This window comes from Camellia sinensis, chromosome 2, assembly GCF_055761805.1.
Source record: "Camellia sinensis isolate YWXY chromosome 2, ASM5576180v1, whole genome shotgun sequence".
Lineage (NCBI taxonomy): Eukaryota > Viridiplantae > Streptophyta > Magnoliopsida > Ericales > Theaceae > Camellia > Camellia sinensis.
In genome coordinates, this window is record NC_138962.1 from 42,416,581 (window position 1) to 42,430,841 (window position 14,261).

The 14,261-nt window shown below is 30.5% G+C and overlaps 2 protein-coding genes across 3 annotated transcripts in view; one reads left to right on the plus strand and one right to left on the minus strand.

The window, feature by feature from the left end:
- Positions 1 to 5: 5 nt before the first annotated feature.
- Positions 6 to 2,681, minus strand: LOC145819990 (transcription factor E2FB-like). Of its 2 annotated transcripts, XM_082914211.1 has the most exons (3): positions 1,552 to 2,681; positions 860 to 954; positions 23 to 759 (listed from the first exon to the last, which is right to left on the minus strand). In XM_082914211.1, exons 1-2 carry the CDS (start codon positions 1,831 to 1,833, stop codon positions 874 to 876), a joined length of 363 nt encoding a protein of 120 aa, XP_082770337.1. In that variant the 5' UTR covers positions 1,834 to 2,681; the 3' UTR covers positions 23 to 759; positions 860 to 873. The 2 variants fall into 2 exon arrangements, 1 of the variants encoding a protein (XP_082770337.1); XR_014360843.1 differs by lacking the exon at positions 860 to 954 and having other exon boundaries at positions 6 to 759; positions 1,507 to 2,681.
- A 3,313-nt stretch (positions 2,682 to 5,994) lies between these two features.
- LOC114284605 (disease resistance protein UNI) overlaps positions 5,995 to 14,261 on the plus strand; it is a 29,879-nt gene continuing 21,612 nt past the window's right edge. The window contains exon 1 of the mRNA XM_082914222.1: positions 5,995 to 6,079. The gene's annotated coding sequence lies outside the window, so the exon portion shown is untranslated. The remainder of the gene's footprint in view (positions 6,080 to 14,261) is intronic.

Consider the following 14,261-nt stretch of genomic DNA (forward strand, 5'->3'; position numbering starts at 1 on the left):
TGCAATCATAAAGCTATAATCTTTCAAAGTTTTGCATTTATTTTCAATTGAAAAGTTGTAACATGAAGGTTTGAACTCATTCAGCTAAGCAAATGATACAGCCACAAAATGAAAACAACTCAAGGAACTACTTCTCTACCAGAATTCTACAAATGATGAGACTAAGAATTTTGTTTAATTCCAAAATTTATGGCAAGTAAAACTAGGTGACAGGAATATCTTTAAATGAGACTGTAGAAAAATGATAGATAATATCAAAATCACATGAACGAACATCACAAATAATAAGACAAAATATAAAAACCACAGATCATGCTTTTAACTGTTATGCTAAGCAATAATTTAGTACATTTTATAGTATAACTTGAAAAACCATGCAGTAATATGCAGCCATGCAGCATAGCAAATAGCATAAGGCCACAGCAGTAAGGAATAGATAGAGCAGCAGCTGGCAGGAAAGCATATAGCAGCAGCATACAACAAAAGGAGTAGAAAAATACCTCCAGACACAGCCCACCGGGATAGGCTTCAAAAACAGACCAGATGTAATAATCATCCACTCAATACAACATCCAAAATTAGATATGCATAAAGGTAAGCTGGGTACAAAATTAGCATAAATTAAAAACACCAACTTTCCTTTTTGAGGACCACTCAAAGAACTGCTGCATTTTTGCAGCCTGGCCCTCTTCATGTCCTCCAAGCCCACATCAAACAGCCCAGCCTTCAGCTTTACTTCATGTGATACTTCAGCATATCCTGTGATCACCAACAATAATAGAAAACACCACCCATAAGTAACTGGGTACAAATCTGCAACAAAACTCTCTTTATGTGATCTCGCAATCCCAAAACCCACATAGGCACACAAGCTCAAGAGTATAGGATATGCTCTGTCCACATGTCTGTAATGCTAACATCGCCATCTGGTAAAAGCCAGTAATCTGCATCGCTCTGCAAAGACCAGAAAAATATATACATATACATATACATATACATATATCAAAATCATGATGTTCTCTCTCTATTTTGATTTGCTAACCCAAGGTAAGCAAATTTGCAGACCGTCCATGGACTTGGACCACCACTGATAGGAAAACTCTGGCTACTGGTTTTTGGTAAAGCCGTAAGGCAATAACTATTCTCTAAATAGTATTGGTTATAGTTGCTCTTGGTAGATGGTATGAAGCTATTCTAAGAGTGTTATGAGTTTTAAGTTTGACTTGCCATTGCAATTTGGGAGCTTCTATTTGCACAATACCCTTTTTCTCAATTCACACCAATTTGGTAGTCATATATCAACTACCAAACAAAAATCAATTGTTTGGATATCAACATCCGAACAAAAATTAATCGTTCAGATATCAACAACCGAACTGGGTTTTTGTTTGGTTGATATCCAAGCAATTTATTTTTGTTTGATAATAATATGATATCTGAACGAAAAAAAAAAGGTGTGAACTGAGAAGTGTGGTGTGCAAATATAAGCTTCTTGGCAATTTGTACCTCATAACCAAAACAACTAATAATTGGTTAAATTCAAGGATTCACATCAACTTCTGGGACAATCTTCATGATCCCACTCACAAAGTCTTGCGAGGCATTTATATCAAAGCATTGTCTATGATCTTCTTGACCCTGTATTTCAGTGTCATTTCTGCTCTCTTCAGTTACCATTGGTGCAGCTGAATTTCCATCAAGCCCTGATGTCAAAGGAATACTTGGGGATGCCTCATCACCATTGATCTCCTCAAACTTCTCCTCAAATTGACTGAAACAAATTACAAATCTAAGTGCATCTATGTACATATATACACAAGTAAGAACAATCATGGTTATAAGAATCTTACGATTCACAATTTGATACAAGTTTCAACTGAAAAGATTCTATTTGTTCTGTTGAATCTTAAATTAAGTGAATTGTACGATTCAATTGAGATTCAGTATGATTCGTATAGTTCAATTTAGTTTTGGGGCTCTTGGTTCACAGGTTATGGAAGCCTTTGATTTGTTTTTGTCCATCATCCTTCTGGATGGGGCTTATGGAAAATTCATAGTCTACCTCTATTTGTTTTGTCTAGCAGTGTTTGTTTCTAGATTGGGGTGTACCGTATGCACCTCATAACTAAGAAAGAAAATGACATAACTTTATACTTTCAGAGTCATAACTAAAAAAAAAAAAGAGGCTATAACCAAACAACACATGACGCATAACCAATGATCTCATGAATCATAACTAAAATAAGGTCATAACTAAATAAGAAAATTGGTCATAACTAAAGAAGAAAATGACACAACTTAGGGGTGCATATGGTAGGAGGTGTGTATAGTAGAATTTCCCTAAAATGATACCTGAGCACCAAAATAAACAAGCTCTGCCATGTCCTCAAATGTTAGATATGGCACAGGTTCTGCGAGTGCATATATGTTAGGATCACACATCAAAACACCATCAACATCCTTCCACACTAGTAATGGATTGAAAAACATGTTCTTATTTGTCTAGAAACTTGTATGGAAGTCGTGCAATTACAAATTATAGAACCTGAATTAAATTTTCATACTACTAGAGCTCATAAGAATACACTGTTTCACACTATTCCACAGTATGCTATCTACAATGTTATCCCATATCCATGTATACATATGCAGATATATGAACAACTTTTGACATAAATGTATTTAGGGTAAGAATTGACCTGAATTTCTCCCAACCCCAGAGCTTTACCAATGGTTGTGGTTGTCAAATCACTACCACCCCTACTCAAGGAGAAAAGAGATGTTCCTACACCAAAAATAAATTAATTAATTAAAATCTATTATAGGTGAGGTAGTATTAAAATATAAAAAAAAATTAAAAAAAAATCTATTATAGGTTCAGTTGCACAACATTGATATACGACACTCCCTTCCCTTTACAATATCTCATTTGAATTCTTAAAAACTTTTATGCTCTATTACAAATAGAATAGTCATTTTATAAGAGGTTAATATACCATAAGTTTTTCAACAGCATTAGGTTGATGGTTTGATGGGTTGATGGGTTATCTCTCGGAAATATCTTCAAACACTTGACATGCAGAATTCTTGTTTGTTTCCTGTCATAAACAAGAGGGGAAATCCTAACTAAATAAAAAGATTAGACAAATGTTTCAATCCAATAAAAAGTGAAATGATTGAATCTACATACCATATGGAGAATTACTACAAACAAATCATATACCACAGTAAATAAATAAACATTTAAGGTGCAAAACCCTTTGTAGTTGTAGGAAATATGCAGGAAAATGAAAGCCATTACATTGAAGTTCAATGAAGTAAATAAATAAACATTTAAGGTGCAAAACTACAAAGAAGAAGACATGAACTTCATAGATATTATAGGTTGCATTACATAATGAAAAAATTGGAAAAAAAAAAACATAAAATTGATTTAGACAAGGCTAGAGAACACTTGTATATTTCAAACCCATTTCAAAACTTGAATCCCATTTAGACTATTGAAACTCATATAAAAAAAAAAGACAAATCTTAGAGTTTCTGGATTCACATCCATAAGCATGGTGTGTGCTAGATTTTTCTTTCTTTTTTCTTTTTAAATAAGAAAAAAAAGGAGAAACAGGAGGGAAAGCTCACTACCTAAGAATTTTATATATAAAAAAAAAAATCAAAACCCCCCACCCAAAAATCGTTGAATCAAATGCCTTAATTCAAAACCCCCCACCAGAAATCGTTGAATTGAAATCCAAATAGTTTAATCAAATGCCCTAATTTAAGAAGGGAAGGGTTTAAGAAAAAAAAAGAAACAAACTCTAGTTTTAGAACTGTACCAAAATTGCAGGTCTTTCCCAAGCCAATGAGTTTCGAAAGGTTGTAAGAGAAATGAAAAGCACCGTCTATGGCGAAGAGGGTGGGTCTTATGGGGGACATGAAGTCCGGCGGACTAAAAAAAAATCAAACGGTCCGGCTGGACTCCATGTCCCCCATATGGGGGACTATTGTGTCCTGGGGGGGTGGGTGGGACAGAAAGTGGGGGACTATCCACTGTTGGGATTAAATGCGAAAATGACCATTTTGACCCTCTACTATTTAATTATGTATTATATTTAATAAAATTCAATAAAATTTAAATGTCTCAATTTAAAAATAAAATAATTTTATTTAACTTTTTATTGATGTTTTATTTATTTAATTTTTTGAAATAATTTTTTATGGATATTTTATTGATGTTTTATTTTAAAATTTTGTTTATAATTTATTTAATTTCATTATTTAAATTGTAATAGGTGTTTTATTTAAAATTATAATTAAAAAAATAATATAAATTTTTTATACAGGTTATACAGTATTTTATTAAATCAAATTTAGTGGTTATTTATTTACTTAATTGTGTAAAAAAATAAATTTATTTAATTGTGTAAATAAACAAACACAGTAAATTATTTAATTGTGTAAATAAACAAACACAGTAAAGTTTTGTATGTAAAAAAAAATAATGATTTGTTATACAGTAATAATTTAAAACAAATTTTATTGATATTTTATTTATTTATTTATTTATTTTAAAAAAACAAATTTATTTCATTAAAAATAATTAAAATATTAAAGATATGTTTAATATTGCTATTACTTAGTAAACAATTGAAAAAGGGCAAAATAGTCTCTTGTTCATTTATCCTATCCAGTCCGTCCAACCAAACGTTGGATTCATTAAAAATAGTCATTTCCAGACATCTAATCCTATGAAAAAACAAACACAGGATACATATCCAATCGACCAAATAGTCCGGAGGATTCACAGTCCCAGGACTCAAGTCCGATGGATTCTAATCCCCTTATCCAGTCCGCCCAATCAAACACACCCTAACTTTTTTTCCTATTCCCAAAACAAAATCCTAGCACACTTTCCATATCACTTTCTCCCTTATTTTCTTTGCTTCTTCCTTTATGGGTTGGGTATCTATCTCTTCTTCAACCAATATTTCTAACCCCTCAAAGAAGTTAAAGATTTTTTAAAATATTTTTAGGCTTTAGCCTATTTTGGAAAATTAGGTTAAAAGATGATTTTTTAACTTTTTTTTAATATATTTTTTAAAAAAATAAAAAAATAATCAGTATTTTGGTTTGAGTTTTTGGATTAAATTTTTGAAAACTGAGTTTTTTAGTTTTCGTATTTTTTTTAATTTTTTATTTTTCGTGAATATTTTTAAAATTTTAAATATTTTTTTTTTACTTTTTTAGATGTACTTTACTTAGATATATCTAAAAAGTAAAAAAAATTATGAAAAAATATTTTAAAAAATTAAAAAATAAATAAAAATATAAAAAATGTACTGAATTCTCATATTTTTTTTTGTATTTAGTGAATTCTTTTTTAAAAAATTCATATTTTTTTTATTTTTTAAGTATATTTATGTTAGCTATGTCTAAAAAGTAAAAAAAAAAAATTGATTAAAATATTTAAAAAAATAAGAAAAAACAAAAAAAAACGAAAAATAAGAAAGTATAATTTTCTAAAAAATATCTTTTGAAAAACCTAACCAAGCAAACTATGTGACTCAAAAAAGTCAAAAAAATAAATTAATTAATTAAAATTTTACTTTAAAAAATTGGCCAATTTGACGACAGTTTTTTTTATATATTTATTTATTTTTGTACTTGTACCATAGTGATCGTGTCAGACATGATTTTAAATTTTTTTGCCCTTTTCGTTAACCACTCCTGTACACTTCAATCCTTATAATTTATTTTTTTATTGTTTGCTAATTTTTTTTAATTAATTGTTCTTTGAATACAAATCACCAAAATACGTATTTTCCCTCGACTTCGTCACAGAGAGGTTCATATTAAAGGGTACAGACACTACATGTGCAATATATTATTATTTAAATTTAAAAGTAAATCCATAAACTTGATTTTTAAAATTTGAAGATGTTATGATAGTTAAATTACTGTGAACGTGTGTAGGTGTAGTTAAACACAGGATACTTTCTTTTAGTTCTTTTGGGTTTTGTTTCTTCTCCATCTGACATTTCGAACCACTCAGAGGGAGTTACAGATTTTTTCTTTCTGCAACAAGGTAACAAATTATCTTTTCTGCATGATTTCAATTTTCTTTTTCTTGTTCGATCTGTGCCCTTCTATGGTCTTTGTTTTAAAACTTTTTTAGTGTAAATAATTTTTCAAGTTCAGTCTATACATAACTCCGTTAAAATTAGCTCTTTCATGGTAGATGGTAGGATTGGTCCGTTGAATAAGTTGGTCGATTAGACTGCATACCCAATTATTTAAAAATTAAGAAAAATTTAGCAGTATTGCACTTGATGAGACTTTCTAATTTGTTGAGCTTTTTCCTTCCAAAATGAAACTTTAAAAACTCTCTATTTTGCAATTTTGAATCTAAGTTAGCAAGAACTTTTTGATTTTTATGGTGAGGTCAGTTATGAGGGATTTCCTGTGAGCGTTTTCTGTTTTTCTCTTGCTTATTTTTCTTATTATTATTTATTAGATTGTTCTTGCAAAGCATCTTGAGTTCTCTCTTTGGAATGAAAGGTAAAGTGTTATATCATTTTTTTCCATGAATAAAATAGAAATTAAAAAAATTAAAAATAAATAATTATTGCCGAATATTCTGACTTCCTTGACTTGAAAAGAGAAAGCATGTGCTTTTTCATCAATTAAACGTAGGTTTTGCTCCTCGCTTACTAAGATAAAGTATTAATCACTCTGTTTGGTTCTATTTTCAGAATTTATTTTTTTTAAAAAAATTACTTTTTCATTTTTTTTGTTTTCGATATTTTTTTTAATATTTTCAGTATTTTTTTTTATAAAAATTTAGACACACCTAATATATATACACTTAAAAAAAATATAATATCTGTCAATTTATTTTAAAAAAAAAATCACTAAATACCAAAATATATGAAAATATAAGAAAATTCAGTACATTTTTCTTATTTTTGTATATTTATTAATTTTTAAATATTTTTCACAAATATTTTACTATTTAGATACATATAAGTAAAGTGCATCTAAATTTTTTAAAAATATTTACTAAAAACAAAAAATAAATTCTAAAAAATTGAATTCAAAAAATTGAAAACAAACACACTAAATAATATTTGTTTTGGATTGTTTTACCCGTGCTTGCTTGTAGCAACGTTCTAGTTTTCAAGTTTTGATTTTTCTCAAAATATTATGAGTCACGTCTTTGTAGTAAGTAAATTTGTACTGACCATTGAAGGTTGGTTTAGTGGTAAAATCTTTAAATTTTTCGCTCAAAACGTAGGTTTGAGTTTCTATAGTTTTTTATTGGAGGTAAATATATTTCTTAGTGGTTAGAGTACGCCAAAGGTCTTAGCTTTGGCTTCGATGTAGGTGCTGTAGGATTCTCTATAGATACACTATGGATGCTAAGAGACAATACTCCCTAAAGAGTATGTGGAATAATTTATCTACATATCTATTTTTATAAATAATAAATAAATAAATAAATTTATGCTGAACTTGATTATGAGATTTTGTGGTAATGGTTGGATTTCTCACCAATTCAAATATTTACTTGAGGAGATCTTGGAACCAACAGAATTGAAGGGAATGCCATTTTATAAAAATAACAAAGCCATATTTTATATTAAAAAGTTTTATGTAATTTCATTCAATTAATCCTAATAAATTAATTAGTGCGCAAATAAACATATTTTATTTTACGTTTCTAATATAATACCACCGCACTCATAATCCCATCACTTAATCACATCTTACTAATAATCTTCAAACAAACAAGACTCTATTAGGTTGCTAGTCCCCTTCTTAGAGGGTTCATAGTCCCATGAGATATTGACCCTTCGTTTGGTTTGAGAGCTCGTTTGTTTTTATAAGTATGTTTGGTGGGATTGTTAGTAAAGAAATTATTAGTGAGGACATTACTAGTGAGAGGATTAAGAAAAATTGTATTTGCTTAATAACCAATTTACTAGCAATAGTTTCTATTTGTTTTGATAGATAAAAGTGGGATTAACTATGTGAAGTTCCATAAATATGCTTGTTGCATTATTATCAAATTTGGGCTTATACTAACTAATTAGTTCATTACATATTTTAATATTAAAAATATATTTTATAAATATTAAAATTATATTTTAATATTAAAAATTATATTTCATAAGTATATATTTTTTTGGTACTATTTACTTTTTTAATATAATTTTTTTGGTATAACTGTTATACTATTATCTTTTTATATTAAATTATTTTGATATAAAGAATGGTGGAATAATTAAAAAAAAAAAATTGATAGAGAAAAGACCATATATTAATCAAGTAGAGTAAGAAAATTAGGTAGGATAATAGAGGGCAAATTAGTAAATCCCCCGCTAATCCTAATGGATTGTTTTTCTAATATCATCTCTTATGGGAGACTACCAATCCCATCAATGGAGACTTATCATAGTCCCCAAGCATTGTGAATCTCATTCATCATTTTGCTAACAAACACAATATTAATAGTCCCTACATCTATTCTAATTCAATCCTATTTCCTATCATCCAAAACAAAAGGACCTGTGATTTGGAAAGAAAATAAAAGAATGGAGATAAATAGATTTCAATAATTTGTTTGGATTATCAAATAGGAGATAGATGGAGAAAAATGAGGATAAAAAAAAAGGATTTTAATCCCTTGTTTGAATTACTAAATAGGAAAGAAAATAAGATAAATGGAAAGAAATGGATATAAACACATTTTTCTAAGGAAAAAGCTTGGGACCCCAATTTGGGGACCCCATGATCTCTAAATGTATGTGATTGGTACATATGTGTTTTTGTTTTTTCTTCTCTCTCACATAGTGCCTGTTTGGTAGAAATTAACTTCAGCTTATTTCAACTTATGGCTTATTTTAAATCATTCTGATCTGTTTGGTGGAACTTAAAGCCGCAAATTATAACTTAAAAAAAGTCATTTTAAGCCAATTTGCTCAAATTGCTTTGGAGGTGCTTCTGATTTCCGCTTAAGCGCGCAGCTGTTTGGAGGGGCATGAAATGGCTTAAATGCCCCTCCAAAACTTCAACAATTACGGTTATATAAATAAAAAAATCTCATTTTTGTCTCCTCTCCCTCTGTCTGGCGATTTCCGGCCATTTCGAGCGATTTCCGGCGAACCCAGAGATCTCTCTCCCTTGCGCGCTCTCTCTCTTTCTCTCTGCTACAGCCATGGCACCGAACCAAGGGTTTGTCGTCGTCGGGTTCGGAGGGTGGATCGCGATTTCCGGCGAACTCTCTCTCTCTCTCTCTCCCTCGCTCTCTCTCTCTCTCTCTCTCTCTCTCTGCACATCCATGGCACCAAACTTAGGGTTTTTTGTCGTCGGGTTCGGAAGGTGGATCGCGATCTCCAGATCGCGGCAGATCGCGATTTCCGGCAAACATGAACCAGAGATCGCGGCAGATCGCGTGCAACGTCGCCGATCGGATCTCTCTCTCTCTCTCGCGTCGATGAGAACTCTCCGATCAGATTTCAGTATTTTTTAATAAAAGAATAATAATAATAATAATTAAGCCATTATTATTAATAATTTTAGTATTAATTATTAACATTGATTTCAAAAATTAATAATTTTAGTATTTTTAGTATTAATTTTAGTATTTTTATATTAATTAATACTAATTAATAATTTTATTATTAATTAAATTTCAGTATTTTTATATTAGTTAATACTAATTAATAATTTTATTATTAATTGATTACAAAAAGTCATTAATTGAAATAATATTGAACAAAATAATTAAACAAAATAAATTGAAATAAAAAAAATAAATTAAACAAAATAATAATAAAAATAATTTATTAATATTGAAATAAATTGTGCAATTTATAGCCATTAAATAAATTACACAATTTAATTGTAATGAAAAAGAATAATAAATTAAAAAAATAGCAATTGTTATATTATTAATCGTAATAAATTTTTTTAATAAAAACAGAATGAAAAAAATTAATAACAATTGTTGATTGTTGTATATTTTTGTAATGAATTAATTATTAATTGACACAAATTAATAACAATTGTTGATTATTAATATTAATTGATATTAATAAAAATTAATTATTAATATTAATTGATACTAATTAATAATTTTAGTATTAATTTAGACTAATTAAGCCATTAATTGATACTAATTAATAATTTTAGTATTAATTGATACTGATTAAGCAATTAATTGATACTAATTAATTTATAATGACAAAAAATTATTACAATAATACTTTCATTACATTTTTATCAAGTGTATCAATTTTTATACTAGTTGATACTAATTAATACTAATTATATTAACTTTTATTAATTAAATAATTTTTTTAAATTAAAATTGAAAAAAAATGAAAAAATTATCATTTTTATATCATATAAGGGCAAAAAGGTCAATTACACAGCAAAAGTTATTTTACAGCTTATTTACCAAACATTATTCTGCTACTTAAATCTATAATTTCACAGTTACACCAAACAGGTTACCAGCTTATGCTCATAGCTGTAAGTTATAATCTGTTAAGCTATAATCTATAATCACTTTCCCACAGCTCTACCAAACGGTGCCATAGGACGATGTAGGGGTGGGCTTTTTGTGGGGATCTCAATCATTGTTGTTTTTCTAATAAGAGATTGGGAGATAAATGAATCTAACCAAATATTGTTTTGCTATAATATCAAAATTACCTTTTTAATTATAAAATAAATAAAAAAACTAACACTTGTCAAAGTTAATTTGGTAATATAACATTCCTTTCAAAAAATAAAAATAAAAATTGGTAATATAACATTATATTATTTCATTTCTTTTGTATAGTTTAACCAAACAAGATAGGACATAAATTAATATAATTTTTTTCTCTCTCTTATATGTATAAGCAAAAGGGAATAAAAAAATCATAATTTTTTCTTTTATTTTCACTTATAACTTATCTAATCATTTATTTTATTTTCACTAAACGTTAATATCATGACAAATGTTCAATATAAACATAATTTTTATGGATCCACCTCACTACTAATCAAATTACTCGGTCATCTCTCCAAACAAAAAGGCCTTGGGGTAGTTTGAGGAGTTGATATTTTAGCTTAAAAATTAACAAATTATTTAAAGAGTCAAAAAATAAAAAAATATTTAAAAAAATTTAATACTTGTTTTTATTCACTCTATTTTTTACATATCTTTTTCATAGAAAATTTAAAATTTATCCCAAACATGTCAAAAAAAATTTATCTTATATTTTAGTCCAAAAAATTAAAAAATAATTAAAAAATTTGTTTTCAAATGACCCTTTACATAAAGAAAGTTTTGTATCGTCACAAAGTATCATGTAACAATGTCGAATGATATTTTTCATTAATTATAAATATATATATATATATATATATATATCTCTTCAACGATTTCTTAAACACTCAACGTAAATATAATGGATCAGCACCCAAAAATTTATCAGTTATCAGTTACCAGTTACGGGAGCCCGAATAATGTTTCACTCTATTAGAGCTCCAAAATTGAAGAAATGAATCATTGCTTATTATTCACTTTCGTTTTCTACGTTAATCCAGGCTAAAGCAAAAGGGTAGTTCAGTTGGTTTCCAAGCAATTCAAGTGTTCAAATAATATTATGATAAAAAAAAAAGTGTTCAAATAATAATAATAATAATAATAAATAAATAAAAGATAAATTACAAATACATTCCATGAGGTTTAATTAAAATAAGAATTGGGGAGCTTTTTTGATAAATCCATTTTCTAAGAGTTTTATTCCATCCAACCTATATTTTTTTTTTACTATTCCATTAGGTCCAATTTGAGATAAGAAGACCAAAATACCCTTTTCATCTACTTATGTTCCATTTAGTTCACATTATTTTCTTATATTTCAATAAGTCCTATGGGTGACATAATTACCAAAATACTCTTAATGTGAATGTTCACACCGTCAACGTAAATGTTCATATCGTCAATGTGTAGGGGCCCGGCCCATGTCGATCCTCGTGGGTGTCCGGAAAAATTCGAGTCGGGCCGGGCCGGCCCACATGCCAAAAAAATAAGCCCGGCTCGGCCTGTTGATAATATGAATATTCACATTGACAAGTTAACATTCACATTGATAGGAGTGTAAAATTGGCCTACGGCCCGTGGGCGGCCCGAAACCAGCCCGTTCACAATGTGAATATTCACATTGACATATTAACATTAACAATAACATTGACAAGAGTGTAAAATTGGCCCATGACCCGTAGGCAGCCCGAAGCCCGGGCCCGGGTCGGGGCGGGCCCGGCCCGGCCCGTTGACAATGTGAATATTCACATTAATATGTTAACATTCACATTGATAGGAGCGTAAAATTAGCCCGCGGCCTGTGGCCGGCCCGAAACCCGCCCGCGACTCGTGGGCTGCCCTGGGCAGGCCCGGCCCGACCCGTTGATAATGTGAATATTCACATTGACATGTTAACATTCACATTGATAAGAGTATAAAATTAGCCCGCGCCCCGTGGCTGCTCGAAACTAGCCCACGGCCCGTAGGCGGCCCGGGATGGGCCCGGCCCGGCCTGTTGACAATGTGAATATTCACATTGACATGTTAACATTCACATTGATAAGAGTGTAAAATTGACTCGCGTCCCATGGGCGGCACGAAGCTTGTGGGCGGCGCGGGGCGAGCCTGGTCCAGCCCGTTGACAATGTGAATATTCACATTGACATATTAACATTCACATTGATAGGAGTGTAAAATTGGCCCGTGGCCCGTAGGCGGCCCGAAACTCGCCCGCTGCCCAGGGCGGGCCCGGCTCGGCTCGTTGACAATGTGAATATTGACATTGACATATTAACATTAACATTGATAAGAGCGTAAAATTGGCCCGTGACCCGTGAGCAGCCCGAAGCCCGGCCCGTTGACAACGTGAATATTCACATTGACATATTAACATTCACATTGATAAGAGTGTTGTAACGCCCTCAAAATAATAACATCAAACCCATTAAAAGAGACATGCATTAATATCCAAACGTTCCACATTCATTCATTTAAGTTCCATTACATAAGTATTACATGTTAACATCAAAACAAAATGCCTTACGGGTTTACAGCTTTCCAAGTTAACACTTGGTTACAACAAAAGAGTACTAACTCGTTTACACATTAAGCCCTTGGCTTGAAGTTACATGTAATACATCAAAAGTTAAGCGACAAAGTATGTCCGCCTCTAGCCTCCCAGCTATGTCCTTGGAGGTGGCATGCTACCTGTACCTGAAAATGATATTCCCATATAGAGTGAGTCACAGCCCAGTAGAAACACACTAAACCAACCATGAATAATGACTAAAAGATTAGCAATTGATAGATGGCTAACACAGATACATTCACATAAATTACACATTTATGTCATACAACTTATGAGTCTAAGTTACCTTTCATTTTCCCTTTTTCAACAGATAAGCATGCTAGCTCTATCATCATTTCCACAGATATGTATAAAAACTATATCCCACATTCAGATAAGCATAAAAGCTATATCCACATTCTCAACAGATATGTATAACAACAATATCCCACATTCACAGATAAGCATATAAGCTGTATCCACACTTTACTAAGATAAGCATATAAGCTGTATCCACACTTTACTAAGATAAGCATATAAGCTCTATCTTCACTTCTCTAGACAAGCATATGAGCTGTGTCTACGGAGTTCATCCCCTATCTTCTCCCAACACTATCCAGTTTAGAGGTACATCCCCTATCTTCCCCTAAACCGCGGAGTACATCCCCTATCTCCTCCTCTACATATAACGTATATAAACACATTGGTTCTATATACAATCACCCAATACATACAGTTAATGTATTCTATCAACCGTCAAGTTCCATGACGCATTTCATTGATTAGTTTCAGTTTGCCTAATCATCATGCATTGTCTACAACAATCACGACTATCCTCCACCGATAGCCCAAAGCAGTTATTTCTAAACAGAAAATAAATGCACAAATGGATATTCAATCAACATTTCATTTCCTCATTTCTCACCATTAATTATCCTAATTAATCAAACAATGTAATTAGGTCATTTTCCATAATTACCATTTCAACCCTTAGGTCCCATTTTCATCAATGATTTAACATCAATTCCATTTCTCCATGCCAAAAATGCATCTAGGTTTATTATGAATAAAACCCCAACTTTTGTAAAATTACACAAAAGCCCCAAACTTTCACAAAAT